At 37.9% G+C, this 22,505-nt stretch overlaps 4 protein-coding genes across 4 annotated transcripts; 2 read left to right on the top strand and 2 right to left on the bottom strand.

The window, feature by feature from the left end:
* Positions 1–241: 241 nt before the first annotated feature.
* On the bottom strand, positions 242–1,410 carry BO79DRAFT_279141 (cysteine-rich secreted protein; the record flags this gene model as incomplete). The annotated part of the gene is made up of 2 exons (XM_025687952.1): positions 848–1,410; positions 242–762 (listed from the first exon to the last, which is right to left on the bottom strand). Exons 1-2 carry the CDS (start codon positions 1,347–1,349, stop codon positions 242–244), a joined length of 1,023 nt encoding a protein of 340 aa, XP_025533941.1. The 5' UTR covers positions 1,350–1,410.
* Positions 1,411–12,083: 10,673 nt separating this feature from the next.
* Positions 12,084–13,222, top strand: BO79DRAFT_279146 (class I SAM-dependent methyltransferase; the record flags this gene model as incomplete). Its single annotated transcript, XM_025687953.1, has 6 exons — positions 12,084–12,202; positions 12,254–12,364; positions 12,413–12,663; positions 12,716–12,836; positions 12,896–13,000; positions 13,060–13,222. The coding sequence occupies 6 exons, from the start codon at positions 12,084–12,086 to the stop codon at positions 13,220–13,222; spliced, it is 870 nt and encodes a 289-aa protein (XP_025533942.1).
* Positions 13,223–14,004: 782 nt separating this feature from the next.
* On the bottom strand, positions 14,005–14,916 carry BO79DRAFT_291464 (alpha/beta hydrolase). The gene is made up of 2 exons (XM_025689000.1): positions 14,456–14,916; positions 14,005–14,394 (listed from the first exon to the last, which is right to left on the bottom strand). The coding sequence occupies exons 1-2, from the start codon at positions 14,882–14,884 to the stop codon at positions 14,041–14,043; spliced, it is 783 nt and encodes a 260-aa protein (XP_025533943.1). The 5' UTR covers positions 14,885–14,916; the 3' UTR covers positions 14,005–14,040.
* A 1,843-nt stretch (positions 14,917–16,759) lies between these two features.
* Positions 16,760–18,164, top strand: BO79DRAFT_161744 (uncharacterized protein; the record flags this gene model as incomplete). The annotated part of the gene is made up of 6 exons (XM_025679034.1): positions 16,760–16,933; positions 16,988–17,024; positions 17,078–17,298; positions 17,351–17,574; positions 17,626–17,753; positions 17,812–18,164. The coding sequence occupies 6 exons, from the start codon at positions 16,760–16,762 to the stop codon at positions 18,162–18,164; spliced, it is 1,137 nt and encodes a 378-aa protein (XP_025533944.1).
* Positions 18,165–22,505: the final 4,341 nt, after the last annotated feature.

The raw sequence follows: 22,505 nt of genomic DNA on the forward strand, positions 1-22,505 counted from the left end.
TGCTGAAAATGATAAAACTGTCAATAAGCCATGAGTACAAGAGACTAAAATGAAAATTAGGGTATTCAGACCCTTGGTGTTCCCATCGCATGTACATACTTATATTATAGTTGCATATGACCAAAAAAACAGTACTTCACTAAAACTAAATACACATAATACCTATTTTTCCACCAGCCACAAGTTCGGTTGACCAATCACCTTGCATGAACTCTTACCAGAGTGAGCCGAGGCGTCAATCTCAGTGGCTCCTGCAATCAACCGCGCCACCACAGCATTGGTCCTCATTATTCTTCCAGATACAGTTGTTCTCCTGCGCTTTCACATCACACGGCACCTCGGTGAACTCGAATGGAACACACGCCTGCTTATCATTCTGGTAAAAGGTCATGGCAGGCGTCTTGGACGGGCAAGCCGGACCCAAACCATAGTCAAACCCACCCAAGCAGTACTTTCCACAAGGCCACTTCGTAACAGAGAACTTGCCGGCCAGCGCAAAATTAGCCGTCTTGCCAACGTGTGCGCCATTCTTGGCGGAATTGAGCCAGCTATTCGCGTGCGCCCCGTTGGGCGGGTTACCGTGAATGTCCATGATGTACACCTGATCAGCCGGGTTGATGGCCTCTCCAGTCTTGCACTCCTCTTCTTTGCAGAGCTTGAAGCGTCCGGATTTCAGAGCAATGCTTTCGGGCGCAGCGCTGTAATAGCCACCACCGAAGCCGAGGAGGTTGCCGTTATCGCCTCTGAAGGTGTAGCATTTCCCTGGGTTTGTTAACACATTTTCTTCCCATTGAGTCCAGGTAAGGAATTATCCCCCATTGGGCAGTGGATGAGGGACAACACCTACCAGTCTCCAAACCTGAAGAGCACTTAACAGGAACACAGGTTCCATCCTCGTCCTCTTTAGTCCCCTTGGGACAAACACATTCTCCGTTCTTCAGCATCTTTCCGTTCTCACACACCGGCTCCGCAGCTTGGCAAGTAGCACCGTCATAGGTCTGACCCTCTGGGCAGCATATATATCCCGTGTCTTTGGAGCCGGCGAGATCATGACCCTCAGCACAGCAATCGAAAGCCGTCTCAGGAGACCCGACGAGTCTCTGCCCAGGGAGACAGCAGCCAGCATACTTCTTGCTGTCGCTGAGGCTGAGCTTCTTGTTTTCGCCTTGGTTGTCGCAGTCAATGGAGGTCTTGAAGCCGTCCTCAACCCAGGTGATCGAGTTGCCCTGGATGGACGAAGTTCCTTGGATTTCCTTGACTGGGACATTGGTCGTGTATGTCTTTGCGGTGGCCAGGGAGGCAGTAGATAGAAAGATAGTAGTCACGAGGGAGAGTGAATAGGACTTCATCTTGAAAGATAGACTTGGGCGTTAGTTCGCCAAATAGATAAATGAGTGTGGTTGTTTGTTCTGATAATGATAGAATGTTGAGAGGAGACGGGTGTGTTCTGCCCCCCTTTTATATCCGTCGAAACAAGAAACTTCATCATCGGACACCCCAGTCTATTCCATCTGAACATATTCCTTGTCCAATCACATGAAGCCGGTTTCTGAACAGCCAGGCTCGACGCCGCCACCTCTATCAGGCTCCACTTGAGATCCATGAGTTTCTTAACAAGGGTAAGCGAACTTCATTTTCCGAATTCTATGGCTGGCTGGAATAAGTTGAGTATCTGCAATCCGAGATATTCTTTTCTTTTGCGTTGTCATCTCCATGTGGGGATCGCGGAGATAGACAAAACCCAGCAAGCTGCGTGCTGCAGAAAAGCACCGCACGGCCACGGGCCAATCAGGGCTGCCGAGCTAACATATTCATGCAGGACATCAGATTTGTCAGGCGGAAGAAGAAAATGATATGTCAAGAAGTAAACCCAGGTCTCAATTCAGGTTTCATGACGATTCTCTTGCATTGCCCTATCCAGAAGAGAACGAAGTGTGAATTCAGTGGCACTGAAGCATATGTTTCACAAAATGGTAGAATAAATGTCAATTGCTTTGTTGCTCCTCGTACAGAATACATTCCACATCATTTTCTGACAGTAGGAGCATAAATAGCACCCTGTTATTGAGTTTCATAGCAAGGCGAAAACATTGCTTTTCTCGTCTACATATAACAAAATACCAATTGCAATACTCGTCTAGGGTCACAACAGCGCGAGCATCGTAGCTGCCAGTACCCACGACAGCTATTACTGAGTTTTGTAGGCTAGAAGAACTATGCACTACTCGCATATACGCGCGAAGCTTTTCTGGCGCAACCCGGACAAGATATTGGCCGGGCAACCTGCAAATGTGGAGCGATCATTTAGGCGATGCAGGGTCATGGGGTCTCAGCTCAGCTGCGCCCATGGGTAACGTGGATATGATTATGCTTCTTGAGAGGGCCGGTGGAGAACTGGCTCGCCTCCGATGGACCCACCGCGGCTGAACTACAGTACTATGGAGTATTTCTACGGAGTATTTATTCATGACTACTACCTGCATCGTGCATGTATACAATCTACCCATAATCCCCAATCCCCACATAGATCCCACCCACCTGCGACCCAAAAATGAGGCACAAATAGTAGTGGCCCATTTCACTATCCCACCAGACGATCATCTAGATAGCTTACGTGTCTCAGAAAAGAATAATGGAGCACAGTGCCCATAATAGTAATTTGAAAAGCCAGAAGAACGATTAGGCTGAAGCAAGAGAATGAATGCCTAATACCCAAACCGCAATCGAGACCATGTGACTACGTCTCCCTGTTGGCAGGCTTTCAGTTACCTGCAATCATTTCATCTTTGTTTCTGTTAATTCATATGCTCTTAGGGCCTGTTGCCGCCCAAGCCCTCACTTCATCGTTCACCTGCTTCAATAACCGGAAAATTCATTTGGCATGTCAAGGCTACACTCCGCATTCAATGGGCGTTGATGGATAACGTAATTCCTATCCGACTCAGCCACCCGTGTCATACCATACGGAAGGATTTTTTTTCAGATATATAGATAATCATCAGAAAGCTTTACGAAGATTCTGGGAAATACATTAGTATCTAATCCACCTTTATATCAGTTGAGAAACGAGTAGCTGTTACAATGATCATGACGCTTTACGCTGACAAGGTGTCTTGTATGGTGCGGAGTACATATGTAGTGATTGTTTATCACTTTAATCACGAATTACCATTTTATTGTTGGGGTTGTGACTAGCATCATTTTCTGTACTAAATTTGATATCTAATCGTCATATTGCATTTAGAAAGAATTAAAGGGACAAGCTCCGAAAACGCAGCATGAGAACCTGAAGAAAAGGCCTGCGCTAGCAAAAAGTATGCGACTACACCCTGCTGAGCATAGGAGTAGATAGCCTTTCTTATTTCTACAGGTATGACGCAATATTGATTCTCGGAGATATAATGCCCCAATATATGATCTCCAGGTAGATGAGCTTGTTCCACCAATAAGCCTGTTCACAAAATAGTATAGTAAAAAAATGTTCTATTTCCCGTTAAATCACACTCACAGGTCTTTCAGTTATCTTCAAAACATAGCCTGTAGCTCCTGTACCATACCACCTGATAGTACTTATTGTATGTATATAAATATAAATAATACATTTACTAGGATCCAATACATCAAAAAATCTGAAAGAATCCTATGAACTTCAGAGTTAGTTTTCTTGATTTTTTGGTTTATAGGTTTTGAATTAATAACTTAATTAAATTCTTTTCTTTAAAGCAGAATAGCTTCATGTATTTATATTTTTGTAATAGATTGGTGGTAGCGACCACCTACTCCCGTGTATACATGTCTATATAAGCAGGATTTGTGACAGGCTAAGAAGCCGGGAGGACTATGTAAGGTATAGTAGTTAATAAAAAAATTAAATTTATTAAAGAAAGAACTATCTAATCTATAAATAAATTAATTTTTCTTATAGATAACTCTTCTGGAAGTTTTTCTTTATAACTCTAATAAACTTCTTTATTATTCTAAAGATTTTTATTCTTCTTATAAATGTTTTCAGATCAAGATCTAGAACTAGATAAATTAAAATATAGATATTTTAATTCTAGATAACTGATAAAATCTAGTTTTTTTTAATTATTATTCTTTTTACTGTGATACAGCTGAGCTGATATAAATTTTTTTAAATAAAATAAATAAATAAAATTATACTAATATTTATAGATCTTAATATTATAAAGCTCAGTTACTGGTTTCTATATAAATTTAATATATTTTTTTTATTTAATTAAAAATATTTTTTTATAACTGTATTTTCCTTGGGGCATATTTTTTTTATTTATAATTTTTTTAATAATATATTTCTTAATACTGTTTTCTGTGATAATAATATCTAGTTATTAATTAATTATTTTTTAAATAAATAAAAAGTCTGTAGTAGCAGATTAAAATAAATTAATATAAAATATTAAATAGATTTCTGATAGTATATTTAATTTATATATATATATTTTAATTTATTCTAGTACTATGAACTTTATATTTTACTAATCTAATTTTTTATTAGATTAGTTAGTTATAATATTTTTTAGATTTAACTAGATCTTATTATTTTTTTTATAATAAAAAGCAGGATTTTATTATTAATTAATATATTATTTCTATACTTCTTATGCTGTTATTATTATTAAACTAATAATATTTTAGATTTTTTAAAATTTATTAAAAATAACTTTAGTCTGTTTTTAGAGATTCCTGATCTGATTATATTTTAAAATATCTGCTTTAATACTTAAGTCTAAGAACTTTATATAAAAATTATATTATAAGAAGAAGAAGCTTATTTTTATTAATATAAAATTCTAGTTATTTAAGACTAGTTATACCAGAGATAATAATTCTTATTAGTTAATTTATTATTAATTTATAAAATATTATAAAAAGATCTTAATAATTATAATTTAGTATTCTGTTATTCTATTTATTTTAAAATAATAAATAATAAAAAAATATTATTTAATATCCAAAGTCTTGTATAGGATTATTTATAATTTATTTATAAATTAAAAATTATAATTTAAAATCACTGACTAAAATATTTTATAATAATTATAAAATATTTAAATAAATATATTTATAAAATTCTTTATATCCATGCTCAAGATAGCTTTAATAATAATATTTTTAATTAATTAATTAATAATAATTATAATATTTTTATAATCTTAAAACTCCGGAAGATTTACCAGGAAATTAATAATAATATTTTATTAAGATTAATTAGAAATTAATAATAGTTTTAAAAAGTCTTACTTACAGTTTTTCTAGATATAATTAATTTTATAATTATTATAATTATAGTAGAACTAGCAGATATCTTTACTTATATTTAATTAATAATAATAGTAAATAATTATTTTATAAGTCTAGTTCTATTCAGAATATCTAATAATTATATTATTAAAGATTTTTTAAATAATTTAAATTTATAAGAATTCTGAATTAGAGATCTAGACTTATTCTTAGAAAAGTAGTTATTAATTTATATCTAGCTAGTACTCTATAATAAAGATTTTTAATTTTAATTATTTAAAAAGTTTAGACTTGTCTTTAGTTATTACTTTATAATATTTTTTTAAATTTTTATCAGTCTATTCTATTTACTTCTATAGATTATTTAATATTAATTTCTTAAACTCTAGACTGGCAGGGATTTTTTTATCAGGGATTTTATTAATAAATATTATATAAATAAGCTCTTCTTCAGATATAAAATAAAATAATTAGATTTCTTAATTTATAATATATTTATCTTTCTTCTTAGATATATCCTGGAATCTTTAAGATAAGATATCTGATTAAGTATTTATTATTTCTAGATAATAATTAATTATAAAATTAAAATAGCTTAAAAACTAGATCTAATATATTTATTATTTTATAAGCTATTATTAGATTATAAAGTATTCTAGATTCTGATAATTATTAAAAATTTTAAAATAAAGAAATATAATAAGCTCCAGCTCTTATTTTTATAGAATTTAAATAATTACTAGTAGTTTTTTATTATAAATCTAGTAATTATACTCTGCAGGCAGGTTTTTCTTTAAAAAATATATTATTAAATAAAAGATTTTTTAATTATTTTATTAAAATAGTATTTCTTTTGTATATTATCTAGAAAAATTAATTTTTATTAATATTTTTTATTTAGGATTCCAATACATGAGGACAGGAGTAGTAGTAAAAATCTTTTTAAAAATTTTAAATATTTTTTAGATCTTTAATATCCAGTTAAATTTAATATTCTTTTTAATAAATTATATTAAGAATTCTGAGTAAGTCTTCCAGTTCTTAAAAAATTACTAATAAAAATTAGTAAATTCTAGAAAAATCTTAATATTATAAATAATCTTTAATATTTTCTAGTTTTATATAATCTAGATTTTAATAAAATTTATACAGATCTTTTTTTTTATCTTAATAATAAATCCTAGATATTTTATAATAGTTATCTTAAATTTATATTTATTAATATTTACTTAAAGATCTGTATTCTATAAATATTCTAATACTTATTATATCTAGATATAATATATAACCAGATTTTTATTTATAAAAATAAGAATATTGTTAATATAGACAGAGTAAAATTTATTAAAAAATTTTTATAAAATCCAGTTAATATATTATTAAAATATATTTAAATAATTAATAAGTCTAAACAGGGCCACCAGTTATTTAAATAATTTAAAATAAATATAAAATATAATTTTTTATTTATTTTTTTCTTTAATCTGGATACAGTAGAAGATCTGGATAATATCTAGTTTAATATAATAATAAATTTTTAAAATATATTAAAAGATTTCTTAAATAAGTAGCAAGGGGTACTAGTCTTTTATAATTATTTAATTAAATACTTAATAATCTATATAAAAATATAGATTATTACTAGATTTTAAGATAAACAGCACGGGCGCGGCTGCCAAAGAATTACTAATTTTTATAAATTCTTTTTCTAGAAAATTAATCAGGATTTTCTGTAATACTAAAAATTCTAGTTAATTTATTTAATAAAAAAGAATTTAAGAAATCTTCTTTTTTTTTTTTTAATATTTTTAATTATTTTAATGGCATGGTCTACTCCCAGATAATAAAATAATAAAATATCTGCTATTATTTTACTAAAAATATCTAAATATTTATAATAAGGATCTGGTAGCTTGCTCTTTATTTTTATAGAATTTTTTAACTAGTTAAATTTATAAAAAGTTTTATTAATATCTGCTAGACTTATTATAAATAATTTTATTAAATTTTTTTTCTTTTTTTAATTTTTTTAAGTATATTATGTGTTGGTAGAAATCATGAATAATATTAAGAAATAATTTTATTTTTATTTATATTATATTTCTATCTCTGTGCTCTGGATATTAAATATAAAATCTTTAATTTAAAATATTATATTCTAATACTTTATCTATAGAAATCTTAATATAATATTATATTTATATATATATAGCAGGATGTAGAAGTATATATATTTTTATAAATTTTTATTTATATTTAATAATATTTTTACTAATTCAGTTACACAGACTTCCTTTTTCTTGAATTCTTTAATATTTCAGGATTTAATAAGAATATATTCTAGTTTATTTTTATTTATAAAGTTCCAGCTGATTATTTTATAAAATATATAATTAATATTAATCAAGATATTTGTAAAATAAATTCTATTAATTAATCTTAATATAAAAAAAGTATAATAATCTTTAAATTCTTAAATCTCTTTTTTAAATTTTTTATAATTATAGTTAATTAGTATATATTTTTTTAAATAATATTCTAGAAAAGTTAAGCTTTTTCTAAAACTAAAAACTATTAAATAACTAGATTTTTTAATATTTAACTAACTTTATTAACTGGATTATTTTTAAGCAGAACTTAATAGACTTTATTTTTTAAATTTTAGAAGTATTATAATAATAAATAAGAGTATCTAATAATATAATATTTTAAGAATTTATAATATAAATAAAGTCTTATCTTATAATATTTAACTAATATTTTTTTTAATATTTATTAGGCTTGTTAAGCAGGTCCTATATTTATTATAATAAATTTCTAATTTATAATATTATTTATAATTATTTTCTTGGAGGTACTATCTGTTTAAATATTAAAATATTTTAATTATTTTTCTAAAAATTAATTTATTTTTATAAGTTTATTAATTACCTATTTAACTTGTCAGTAAAAGTCTTTAAAATCTAGTTTTTATTTAATATTTATTATTTATTAATAAATATTATTATTTAAGATTTAGTATAAAAGATTTTTTTTATTTAAATTTTTTTAATTATATTTTCCAGTCTTAATTAGCAGGCTGTTAACTTCTACTAAAAGATTATTAATTATTTAATTTTTTTATTTAAGAATAAATAACTTATTAATAATTTTTTTCTATCAAGCAGGATTTTTATAGATTAGTTTAAAATAATTAATTAAAGTTATAATTAAGAAGAATAAAGTCTTATAATTAATTTTTATTTATAAATTAATCTTTATTTTAATTTTTTTATTTAAAAATATAAATATATACTAGACCTGTTTAGTTAGTATATTAATAAATTATTAATTAATCTTAATCTTTATTTATATATTATTAAACTAGCTTAGAAACTTGCTTTTATTTTTTTTATTAAAATTTATAAATATTAATAACTTTAGTTTTTTTATATCAGCCAGATCTTGGACTAGTATTAATATTAATATTAATATTAATATAAATAAGAATACTGTAGTAAATATCTGAGAAAATAAAAATTAAATATTAATAAATTATTTAATTTATTTAAGACTGGTTCTAATTTTGTTATCTATTATTATACTTTATTAGAAAATAATATATTATATTTCTATATTTTAAATTATTAATTTTTTAATATATTTAATTAACTAGTTAATAATATTAGTTTAAATAATATTTTTATAGTAGCTAGAGGTATTTATTAATTTATTATAATTATTATATATTATTAGTCTGTTATCTGATAGATATTTTAAAAAGAAATAAATTTAAAATTATAACAGGCTAAGAAGCCGGGAGGACTATATAAAATATAATAATTAATAAAAAAATTAAATTTATTAGAAAAAGAACTATCTAATTTATGAATAGATTAATCTTTCTTATAAATAATTTTTCTAAGAATTTTTTTTTATAATTCTAGTAAATTCCTTTATTATTCTAGAGATTTCTATTTTTTTTATAGATGTCTCCGGGTCAAGGTCCAGAACCAGACAGGTCAGAACATAGATATTCTGATTCTGGATGGCTGACAGGGCCTAGCCCTTTTCAGGATTCTAGGAGTCCGCAGGTAGATGCGGGTAATAATAGTCTTTTTAGCCTTATATATACAACTCCCTTAGATTATTCTATGATAATTTACCCGCAGCTACTAGTTAGCTGGAGGTTTCATGTTCAAAATACTCTTTTACTGACTAAAAGATATTCTTAATACTCTAGTCTAATAATATCATAATCTTACATAAGTATTTAATTATAATACTACTATACTAACTAAATAGAGCAGCCTCGGGGCCATACTACTTAATAACAAAATATATAGGAACTATATAAGCCCGAGTTCTAGTAAGTAGTTTTCTTAGCTTGGCTTCAAACTGAAATCTATAGGAGAGAAAGACAGTATAATAGGTTAATAGTAGTAATTATCTATTCCTGTATATACATGTCATATACAAGCAGGATTCTAGGGGCCCGCAGGTAGCTGCGGGTAATGATGGTCTTTTTGGCCTTGCGTGTATAACTCCCCTAGGTTGTTCTATGACACTCTGTTACTGTGAGGATATAAATAAAGTTTAATCTTAACCATATTTTTTATAATAAAATGATTGCGTTTAAAAACATTTTCATGAGTTCCTCTCCTGTGGAAATTTTTTATAAGAAAAAAAATCAAATTATTTATCATATTTATTCATTATTGCGGATTTATTAGTGAGCATGGTATGCCCGTTGACATATATTTTAGCCATGTATTCAGGATCAATAATTTGAGTGTCCACGCCGTGACTTACTTTCGACCATATCATCACTTTGATTTCCCTTATCACATAAGATATGGATCCCATTGCAAGAGCTGAATATATGGCATTCCAAGTAACTTGTAATTATAGTCGTCCGGAGATCTCTTCATATTCATACCTAAGTTGTCAGACCCGGGGAAAGAATCACGTACTGCTATTCTCAAATATGTACCGGAAAGAGTTCCAATTAAATTGAAACCAATACCTCCCGTTTGCTATGTCATTAAGAGTAATGAGATATTTGCGAGATCTAGTAGGAATAGACTTTACTCAATATACATGAAGTAGGAGAGAGGGTCTGCCACCAACGACTACTTGCAGATGGTGTAAACGCCAAATATAAGTTATAAAAAGCCTACCTGGCTATTCCTATCCAATTTGTGAGGATATATAGCTTCCGTGAATAAGTATGAGCTGTTCTCATTTGTGCTCTGACATGGTCGTGTGCAATCATGCAGTCACTACTCAATAAGCTCACCTACGCAATGACACTATTGTGGCCAAAGTCAGGCATTATGGAGACCACGATCAGTGATGGGCAATCTTCACCTAGAGTAGCGAAGGAAGTTCTATGTTGTAATAGAGCTCGGCAGCGGAAGAGGGGTAGGAAATAACCCATATTCTCTCTGCAATAAAACTCTCAAGGTGTCCGTATCTATTATTAGACAGCTTATTTAATACCAACTACCCCTGTGATCTTATAAGCGTACATTTACTGTTTCCCGATTTAAACATAGTGTATCCCCTCGCGTCACGCCGTCCACAGTTGCTCTTGTGAATAAGGTAAATTATATATTGGATGAACTTTGGTTGCTTTAAGATCCTACTGTCTGCGGTGCACCCAGATCCTGTTCGACTCACTAATCCTTCAAGTCATTGAATGAATTGTGTCTCACCTCCCAGCCGGGAGGAGCCGGTGTCACCAGGCCAATACCTGTCTGATACTCAAGCGAAAGGATCTTTAGAGGGATGTATCGGCCCACCTGTGGTGAATGCATTACATGTGTATCAGCGATTCTGTTCACCGTCATCATACAATGTTTTTCTGAAAGTTAGAATAGACGAAAAGACCTCTTTAAGGCCCACTAATGATTATGACAATCTTTACCAACCAATCATGGTAAGAGACCGTCTTTGCTCAGTGGCTCGTGGTTTCGGTGTTCCATTGACCTATTGCCGGGAATTCCGGGTGTGAGGGTGCAAGTCTCTTGGCTAGATCCACCAAGAAAGCCAGCCATCATCGCTAGAAAACTTTCAGTCAATATATATACAGCTATTACAACTTCCCCTGAAGCCTCTGGTTCTGTTTGGATATAATGAAGAAATTACCTCACTAAAAAATGAAGCCTGGGATAGTTTTTTCCGGTAGGCCCGAGGTGCCGACTTAACCGTTGGGGCCATTTATGCCGTCCTATGACAAAGAGGGGGCCAAACAGGCAAACTAACTGACCATGGGGCCCATCTATAACGCTCCATAATAAGCAGGGGGTCAAGCAGCCAACCTCGGGGTGGGGTCCATTTTGTAACGGTCCATAACAAGGATTGGGGCCGAATCATATCGTTCCTTCGCTAAGAAGTTTGCTCCATAATTGCCCCGCTGTGCTGGGGGGGAAAGATCTACAAATGGCCACAGCATGCACGGAACACTGTACCGTCCGCATTCTTGTATATGCTTAAAATTTATTGATGCCTGGAACGGTCATTTTAGCACATTTTTAGACGTTCACAGCTCCACAGTATATCGAATCTGCCTTGCCTTCGTGGATGTCAGGCTTCACTTGGCGTTTCTTGTATGTAAATATGATAGTCATTTTATGATACAGTTAGTGTGCAGTTTGCGCGCTAGTAGGCATCTGTATTGTCCAGAAGTTACCGAACAGTACTTTCTATACATCACAGCATTCTCATTTTATTATAAAGACTGGCTTCTGGACCAGCTGGTTTCCTCTGAAATCCATCACTCGGACTACAACCAGATCATTACAATTGTTTTTTTATACACCGATCAAATTACCATAATGAGAATCCCAAAGAATAACAATGCACCCCAGCTACCAACAGTTGAAAGCTGGAACGGGACAACTGTGAAGGCTAAGGATCCTTATGCATTGATGCGTGATTGTAACGCAAACACTCGGTTAGTCTAGAGAAGACATTGTCAGTAGGTGTTTTCCTAATAGTAAACTAGGCTTACCGCACAGCATTACCTTTGGAAAGAGTTACTTGGGTTCCTGGTTCATCCCGATATTGATACTCGGGCTGCGGACTTGAAAGTCGCTGATATTGCTACTGGCAACGGGTAAATTGATCTACCAAGCTTCGAAGTTCTCATAACTAATTGTTCCAGTATTTGGCTTCAGGATTTTGCTCGTGGAAAACCACCGTCCATTGATCTCCATGGCTTCGATATTAGCCTGGACCAAGTTGGCCCGAAGCCATGGCTACCCGCAAATATACACATGCATGTCTGGAACATTTTTGAAGAAGTGCCGGCTGAGTTCATAGGCTACTTTGATGTTGTGCATGTTCGTCTGATTACTGTCGTTGTCAAGAATAACGACCCCAGGCCGATTCTAGCAAACTTGAAGAAACTGCTGAGTATGCGCTTCAATTCAATTTTCATGGCAAGGCTGACAATCCATGGGTTCAGAACCCGGCGGCTACCTTCAGTGGGATGAAGTTGACACCATTGGGTGCTCTATCAAAACCGTGCCTGGGACTTCAGCATCTAATCTTGATGCACTCTTCTCTCAGCTTAAAGGACATGACACGTAAGTGTACCCAAAAAAAGATAGTTGGAAGATCTGATGCGAACTAATCTCTTGAGCAGCTGGAAATATGACCTGACGCGAATTATGGATGAAAACGGATATACTGGCTCAATGCTGTATACTTATGAGTACGGACTTGGAAATGCTCGGTTCTGGAATGATGTGTAAGCTATGACCGAGAACAGAACTAGGTCTTCTATGGGAATACCTAACATTCATACAGATATGTGAGCACATGGAAAGAGTTTGCAGATAACGCACTTAAGACCCCGGAGGCATCGAAAAGTCTGGAGCACAACGCTATGATGGAGACCTTGAATGGCGCTTCCATCATGGTCCCAAAGCTGGTCTGGGTGACGAAGAAGGTTGATACCGTAGAGCACTAGGTGGTTTTGATGAGCGGAATGTCTATACCCGTTATAGGAATTGTGTACGCTAGGATGCTAGAATAATACATTACCAATTCTCTCGCCTGCTATGGCACACTTACTTGTCTTTTTTTTAATCGCTTAATAGCATGTATTCAAGGCTGGAGGCTTGCTCTAAAGGGGTTCATGCCTATATACTAGGAAGCGGGGTTCTGAATGTCTCAGGACCATCGCCTTATTCACATCAGTTTTCATTCTCTTTGCATGTGGTTATCTAGGTACCATCATGAGATAAGTTTCCTTCAGAACAGTTGCATTCAGAATACATAATGTAACTGGACCGTCGTCCAAAAATCCTAGTATCTAATGTTTGAGACTGACTCATCAAGTACGTCTACTTACCATAGGAAACAATATATATGACGGGTATTCGGGATTGAGTGATGTATAACATTATAATTCAAGAAATGTAATTCGTAACATTTGGAGTCTGAGATTTTAGCCTTGGAAACAGGCCAACAACTGTCTGAATAGAGATGGGCAAAAAATATATCAATGGTCTATATATATTCAGACATCATGTATCAATAGCTTAAATCTTCAGCGAGCTAGCACTGTTAGAATTTCCGGTAACTGAGTGTCCCGAGACATTTGACCTTATACCGCAATGTCACTACTGTCACCACCATCGCTATTTTTGCCTATAGACTTTTTGGGGTTGACCAGTCTGTCTTACATTGCGATAATGTCAGTGGCTAATCATAGATAAATCAAGCCAAATCGAATGGTGTGTATTGGGAGTTCTACACCATACATTGGACTCTGTATTGATCTATCTATTTTGCAATAAATCCATCGATAAACTTGGTAATTTGCTCTGCCAGCGCCTGAGGTTGGCTCACAAATGGCATGTGGCCGGCCTTGAAATCCACAACTTCCCATTCAACCTTGGACTTCTCCAGCCAGATGTCCTGCAACAATGCAGGGTTGCAACAGTCATCCAGGGTACGTACATACGCCCTTCTACCATCAAACGCACTCTCCGCCCAGGCTGGGGCGGTGGGGGGAGTTTCAAAAGCGCGGAGTGCATGTGGCTGCATTAGCGTATCTAATTCCGGCTGCAGGGCACGGTCGCAGTCATTGTACAGCACGTCCATTGCCGGTTCGATGACAGCAAGGCCCTGGGATGGCTAGGAACAAAATCATCAATACTCGATCGTTATGACAGCATTTATGCAGGTTATACCATACCTTATCGACTTTGATGAAAGGAGGGTAAGCGCCGCCTACCGCCTGGAAGAGGGATTCCCCCTCAAGCGTGATATTGCCCACCACGTAAATAAGGCCAACAACGCCAGTCGATTGACCTTGGGCTGCTCTGGTTTCCTTTGCAAGTTCTTTTGCTGCGCCACCGGCAACAACACCCCCGTATGAGTGTGCGATGATGACAACATCTTTTCCATTCTCATTCAAAAGGGGGAGGAGTACATTGTTACGCAGGTGCGCGATATCCTGGGAAGAGGACACTTGGGTTGGATCGGAGGGGTTGCAACTGGGGTATGACCCTGGATGTGTGGTGTATCCAGCTTCGGTTAGATACGGTAGCAGTTTATCGAAACCTTCAGGTGTGCCAAATGCACCTGGGACAATGACAATGATCGGGAGGTTTGCCGACGACATTTTGGGTGGGATTCCAGGTTGGGAGCAGGTTGCGACTTCGTTATGTTGAGTATTATGGAAGGGAAGAGAAGAAATTAAAAAGGGAAGCCCGGACTGCTGCCAGGTGTAGTAAGGTAAAGAAGGTGGAGTAGCAGATTCAGAGGTATGTATTTGTCATGGGTTGAGTAATTAACTTCGCCAAATGTATGAAATCCCTCCCTGCCCTCTGAAATCAGCCGCACGTCAGGTTGCAACCGCCAACTACGAGAGTAAGCCTAGTTAGACTAGGCTGAGCACGCTCGTCCAACGGAGGAGGTGCTGTACCCCACCCGCAACTTGAGACAGGCGCATATCTACGTAGTACTAAAGTAGGTACGCAATAGTCAATACATGTAAGAAATAATCCGTGTATTAGTCTAGCAGTTACCACTTGTACCTGCTGGTGGGGCCTAAGTGGTAGTTGCATACACTATGCTGATCTCAGTAGGTCAGAAGAGCCCCTCGCCTCGCCTCACACTGACAGGGGTGGAGCCAACAAGGTTAACTCCGGTGTCCACGGCAGAACGTGGGGGCGAATGGATTTAGTCTGCTGATTGACGCTGGGAAATTGATCCAACGCAAGAAAAAATAAAAAATAAATAAAATGTCATAAAATGCAAGATAAGAAATGGGGTCTCGGTTGGTTTATTTCTATTTGGTTGGGATCAATCACTAGAAAAGTACTTAGACCTCGGAACTGTGGAATATAGTGGTTCGATCTACAGGCAGCGGAAGGAGAGAATGACACGTCTCGAAATAGGAGACACTGGTTGTGGGAGAAAAGAGTGGAGCTGCAGTTTGCTGCACGCTAGTAGCAGATGATTCTTGGCTGTTTTGGGGGCGGAAATACCTTGTAAAACATTGGAACTCTGCTCGCAGATCGGGAAGGTTTTTCGCTGATCATGCTATACTGAATCCTGGCCAGATGGTGGGGATCTTTGCCGTTGAAGCGGGCCGAAACCTTGTAAAGCGCCTTGGATTGAAGACAATGTACCGAACTTTTGGCCCCAGGTTGCAGCGCTTACACGCACCACCCTGTCTGTCTCTTTGACATATTTACTAGTACTATGAGGCCGTCAAGATTGCGGATATACTCCGTATACTAAAAGGCCCGTAGACCCACTGCAGAGAGGACCAAAGTAGACGCACGTACATCGGCGATCCAAAGCCAGCAATTATCCCGTGCACGCAGAGCCAGTCAATAATATTCCTTATTTCTCCTGGATGGAGAATTGGCTAGGGGATGAACCAGACGAACAAGGAGAAAAGGCCCAACGGTACGTAGGATCAGGCAGGGAGGCAGAAAGCAGCAGCTGCACACAGCCCACGGATCGTCCACGCATCCACCCTTCCCCACTCTGCAATGTCTTTCTGCAGGACGTGCATTGCTTAATGGTTAGATTCCAGGCAGGCGCAATGGTACATAGCGGTAATGTCCGGGGAGTCGGTCTCCCGGGGAAAAGCTTACCAATGAGCAGTGGCTGGGCCTGTCTAATTAGTGAATCTGTGAAGGGTTAACCACAGACCGGTGCCAGCCGAGGTTCGATGAGGCAAACCACCACGGATCCTTACTACTATATTTCGACTCGCTATCATCGGCTGTTGGTTTTAAAAAGTACCTTTCCAATACTTTGGCCCCAGCCCTAGTTGCAACATGTGAAGGGGCGGAAACGGCAAGCAGTGGCCCACCTGTCTCTTCACTGAACTTTATATTATATTGTCCGGGTACTCAGTACACGTAGTAAAGGATTCTTCTCACTGTATGCACTGTCTACACTTTCGTCTCCACGGGGAGGGTTTGAGTTCTTGCAGGAATACCTGTGTGCACATAACAAACTCACACCCCTTGTATTTATCATGTCTCAATCTCTGCCCTCTGCAGACCTTTCCGAATCCCGGCAACCTAATTTATATGCCTCTTCGACAATACCTTTCTTCATCGCCGTTGTCTGTGTCAGCCTTCGATTCTGGTGTCGCTGGAAGAATACTGCGGGCTTATGGCTTGACGACTGGCTGATACTAGCCTCATTGGTACGTACTGTACACCCCTGCTGCCGATAGGGTGTCTCTAATATAGTTGATTAGGCTTGCGGCACCGGCCTCACAGCTTCATTACTGTGGTGTAAGACATAGTCCGATTGGTTTCATGGAGGTGTTAGGTGTTAACAGATGTAGGGATACCTCGTGCTCTGGGAAGGCATATTCAAACCTTCGGACCAAACGCTACGGAGGACGCATATATTGGACTATTCTCCTGCGAACTCACTTACACGGGCGTCATTGTTCTTGTCAAGTTTTCTATCCTGGCCTTGTACTGGCGTCTATTCAACAGGGCCAATATAAAACTTCCCATTAGCCTACTCGCCACACTGGTCTGCATGTGGGGTATTGCTGTGGTAAGTATTGTAACTCTGCCCCTGAGGAGCCCATTATGACTCACAATTACAGTTTTTGCTCACCTTGCTGCAATGTATACCTACTCGAGGATTATGGGACCAATCAATTGATGCCTCCTGTAATGTTGACAGCCAAAAGTTCCTGTTTGCGATCTCAATTCCAAACATTATAATCGATGTTACGCTTCTCGTCCTTCCTGTGCCTTACATCATGAAGCTCAACACCTCGAGAAGCCATAAGAAGGCTATCATGTCAATGTTTCTTTTGGGCAGTTTGTATGTGGACCTCACATTCTGAATGTTGCCAATAATCAGCTGACCGGACAGTGTGTGCATCGCCTCGATAATGCGACTTGTTTCAGTGATGACCCAAGGTACTGATGCGGACGTCAGTTGGAACTGGGTCAATCAAGCCATATGGGCCAATATCGAGGCTGACCTGGCAATTGTCTCGGGTAAGTAATATGACCCCCTTAACAAACTTGATGACTCCAGATATTGACTGCATCAAAGCTTGCCTCCCAACTTTGCGTCCTGTATGGGTCGCAGTTCGACGAAGCCTCTTTGGTACCCAAGCTACCAATCAATCGACTGACCCGTCCTCTTGGGCTACGCCACAAAAGCGTGCTCAGGCTTCTTCGTGGGCCACGAAGATACTGAAATCGAGCTCCTACGACAATGAAGACACACAGCCCTTTTCAGCACTGGATAGTCATACGGAGGAAGGGGTGCACCGTTACTCGGCATTGGATCAATCGCAAGCTAAAACGGCGGTCGCAATTCCATTGCCAACTCTCAATAAGGGACAGCCTCATGAGGAGGGTATCACGGTGAAGAGAGCTTGGGATGTTGAGTACAATCAATAGAACCACTAAAATGAACTGTAGAAGTACTGACCTAAAATGTGGGACTAAAAGGAGCAAAGAAGCTCGGGTAAAGCCTGTAAGCAATCTGTATGTATGTAAATACTCACCTACGCCCGGCTGAACACGGAGATCATTGATTAGGCATCAAAATGAGCAGCCAGTGGTGATTTCACGTTACAAACCCTCGCAATCATTCACTCAACTTGGCTCATGAGGTTACCCAGAATGGCAAAGCTGTGTTGTAACATGTTGGAACGTAACTAACGTAATCTCGGTAGATTACTAAGTAGCCATAGTCACGTGACCTGAAAAGTCCGTATCTCAACCGCTTCTCCGAGCCACCTAGATAGAAAGAATCAAGCGTTTACTGTGACTTTATTATTGACCTTAAACGTCGTTCCAACATAACACAAGGCTCTGTCCGCCCAAATCCAGGTCAAGCCATGAAACATGGCGAAAGGCTAATTACTCAACCGGATAGTGAGAAAGAGGAAGCAGTAATGCATTTCATCTCTATTCACACGCAACGCCGCTTCCCATGAGCACGCGTGTACATACGTTCGAAAAGCAGTGCCAAAATGCCATTTTAGTGCCTTACTTCGCCCCCAAACCTATTTTAGTAGCCTAGGATCTTACCAGTGCGATTAATGCATGGCAGAGGGCACAGGTCACGGGATCTATCGGGTAGCCTCGGATATTATATAATAGTATCAGTTGCAGCCACCTCTCGTAGAGGAGCCGAACTCGTCCGGGTTACCAGCGCTGGGTAAGAAAACGCAGCCTAGATGAGATACAAGAACCTCAGCTACCTATATGTAAGCCCTTTATCTTGGCCGGATTCTCTATTCCTCAAGATTGAGGCGACATCGGTCATCCAACAAGGTGAACTAGTGCAGACCGGCCTCAGAGTGGCGTCTGTAGTCTTTGCAGCAAGGACTATCTCAGGAAGGACTGTGCGGCGCATGGATTCACAAATGTAGCCAAGTTACCTCCTTTTAGGCGTGCTCTGAGTCTTCTATAGGTAGTTGCGGGTGACGATAGGCGGCTGTTGGCTTTGCCAGTGATTAGTTCGCATGATTGCCTACATATATATATATACATAATACATTCATGTTAAGATATATAATGAAGAATTACGACATCATCTACACAAATCTACGAAACAGAGGGCATGAAATTTCGGAGCGGACGTGCTTTGGACAATGATTCCTGAATAGTCAAATATAGCAAGGCTAACATGCTTAATGGGTGCGCATGGAGATTGTGACGCTTTCAATGTGGCAACAACCATTCAGCTCATTAATATCAAAGGTGGAAAAGTTCATCGTATTTGGACACTACAGCCATTCAACCGACAACCCGAACACAGTTCCAGCTGGCCTCTGGCCTTGCTGGCCTTGTTGGCCTTGCTCCCTCAGGCAGGGATTAAGCGTGAACTGGTAAATGATCACTCTTTGTGTCGAATTCGCGCTGCTGGTGCTACTAACAGGATTTCGTGGGATGGTGCCCTCGAGAGAACGTATTACCCAGGGTTTGATGGTAATAATCTCTGGATGGAGACTTTTGTAAGGCATGCCCAGTTCACGCAGACTATGGAGTCCGCACCAGTAATAGAAACTACCTAGGACTTCCAAGGAATCTCTGTACCTGACTCCGGTCTCGCGAGGAGACATACCTCCAGGAAACCTCCGGCATATGTACAACGCTTCTGCGGACCTTCTCCAATGGCGAGCACTGGTTCGTCAGTATTTGACTTCATTAGATGACACCAGGCCCCATGGGTAGGCAACCCCACCTGACAAAGCTAATGAAGGAAACCCCCCGTTCACAGGTACCAGCACGTTGACAATCTTAGTAGTGTGAGTCTCGCATAGCGGACCATTATCGCGCTGTATTAAGTAGCCGAAACCGTTCTGATTGATGTAGTGACATGGACTATGTTTGAGGCAAAGTAAACCATTTCCCTATATTATTCACCTGGGAGAGATACTATAATTCAAAGGAAACTGACGCCATCTACTGCAAACAGATTTGACATTGAGTAAACGATCACGTCATGTTTTTACTTCGTCATCTCTGGTGCCCTGAATGCTTGCTTCAGCCAACTGGCTATAGCATGCCAGATCAAAATTAGCATTGTGAGGCTCACTTGGGTACTGTCATCGGAGACTATTTACATCAATCAACAACAAAATTATGCATCGACGAAAGCACAAGTCTCACATGTTACCGTTATTAGTCGATAACCCCTCCCCGACCTTTTTAACGGTAAAACTGCTTCAACTTATCAAGCTGAGCTATCCTCCCTTTAAATTCATCCCCTAGCTTTGCAATATCCCCCGCATCCATCGCCCTTCTCGCTTTGGGGGCCTTTGCAAAAAGGGATGGCGCTTTAATAATATCAAGTATACCCAAGCCACCTAAAAGAGCAAGAAAAACTTCACCAGCTCCCGCATCCTTGACACTCACGACGCTATAGATTCGAAATTCCGCATCACCGGCTGCGCCGAGTCCAGGGATAAGGAGAAGGAAAGTATTGACGAAGTGTAGAATAGCCTCCTCGACCATTTTCTTGTGATATTCTTTGATGATGCTTTCGACACTCTTCATACTTGTGATGGAGCTTGAGACCATCAGCACTAGAAGTGATGCCCCGTCCACCACGATGGGGGGATCTGGGGATGGCCTTCGTGCGACCTGAAAGCTGCTCAGAGGTCGGTTAACGATGCAGAGGTGACAGCGGGCAGGAAAGGGGTAAGCTTGGACAGCGTGAAAGAAGATTTCGTGCTCCCTTGGCGATCGAGGGAGACCGCACACGTGGCCAACATCGAGGCAGCAAGTAATACGAAGGCCAAAATCACCAGTTATCCAGAAAAATGGGAGGAAAGTCTTATTTGGGATCAAATTTCTTCATCTAGCGACCAGGCGGGCTCTATTCATCTCAAGACCCTGCCGAACCGACCTTACAGGCATTCTTACATACTATTGATCCCAGGTGTGATCTATAGGCAAGAACATTTGGAGCCAGCGGTGTTAATGATATATTGTAACAGTTGGTAATTGTTATCTTGGGCCATCGTTGCCACACGTTTCTTTGGAGACTTTGATAAGCGCTTCCACGGCCAAGGTATATTCGCAGGTCATCAACGTATATACACCCTTCATACCACTAGGGAGGTATTAGGAAAGAGGATAAATAGCTATGTGTATGTATAGTCCACCTCGAAGCATCTTCCATAGAACTCGCAACAATAAATGCAACCTTTGAAGGCATTCCCGCGGAATGTATGTCAACTACCATGGCTACAGGAGAGGCATTCTGTGCCAGGTCACAACGACTGACTGATAAGGTTTACGTATGGTACAGCCGCATTAATCTCCGGAAATTGGATCAATACCAAGATTTTCGGGCGGACGGGACAGGTCCCCCAGCAGATGATCCCGCGACGGCGGAAGCGGCTATGAAAAGCTTCATTTTCAGAAAGTATAAGAGGAGTTTGTTCCGCTCTGGGCGCGAAGATCTCTTGCAGGCCCTGAAATCCGGACAAGGGGAATGTGTTCTGCTAGTATAGAGATGTGTTCCCGGGACCCATGGGTATTGTGAGACACCCACATATTGTGCTGTGAGCGTTGAACGACCGCATCTTCTCAGATAACCATCTATGTTCATTCTCCCATTTCTCTCGAACTATACTTGTTCAGCTTCAACCATCAAGTAAATGAAGCAACATACTCATTTCATGTCACCTTTGCATTTGCACCAACAAGGCGGATACCCGAGCCCGAGGCAACAATAGCACGTTGGGGTTCTGCGATGGCTCGGCTGCAATCGCAGTACGCACCCTGATCAATTGTTTGCTAAAGCAAGCATTCCTCAGTGAGACCCCCACCAAAAAAGTTGCCCGTGCCCCTGTGAGCCATCGCTACCGAACTCTTCCATGAGCTCCTCGGAAATGAGCTTTGGGCCGTGTCCAACGCCCAGGCCAACCGTGCCACAAGCGCCAAAAATTTAATACAGGGCAGGCGAGACGGGCAGCGTACTTCTACAAAGCATGAACTCTTTGGATCTCCCGCCCGGGAGGGATTTAGGGGTTGTTAGGTCCCCAGGTCGCCAGGTCGTACGTATTTTTGGTTCTTACCAGTATGGGACCTGGTTATTACTAGTACTGACTATCAGAAAAACTAAGCTATAAAAATACACTGTCTCACCAGGTGGTAAACCTGGTGAGATCTTGTATTTACAGTATTTTTACTAATTTTTATTAAAAAAATCTAGTAATTTCTAATTTAAATTAAAAAATTGATTGAAATTACGACCTGGAGAACTCTGGTTATAAATTA

This window comes from Aspergillus costaricaensis (assembly GCF_003184835.1).
Source record: "Aspergillus costaricaensis CBS 115574 unplaced genomic scaffold BO79scaffold_64, whole genome shotgun sequence".
In the NCBI taxonomy this organism is placed as follows: domain Eukaryota; kingdom Fungi; phylum Ascomycota; class Eurotiomycetes; order Eurotiales; family Aspergillaceae; genus Aspergillus; species Aspergillus costaricensis.

Coding starts and splice junctions, on each gene's coding strand:
- BO79DRAFT_291464 (XM_025689000.1), bottom strand. CDS start 14,884: ATGTCGTCGGCAAACCTCCCGATCATTGTCATTGTCCCAGGTGCATTT. Junction 14,395..14,455: donor CTTTCATCAAAGTCGATAAG/GTATGGTATAAC, acceptor TTTTGTTCCTAG/CCATCCCAGGGCCTTGCTGT.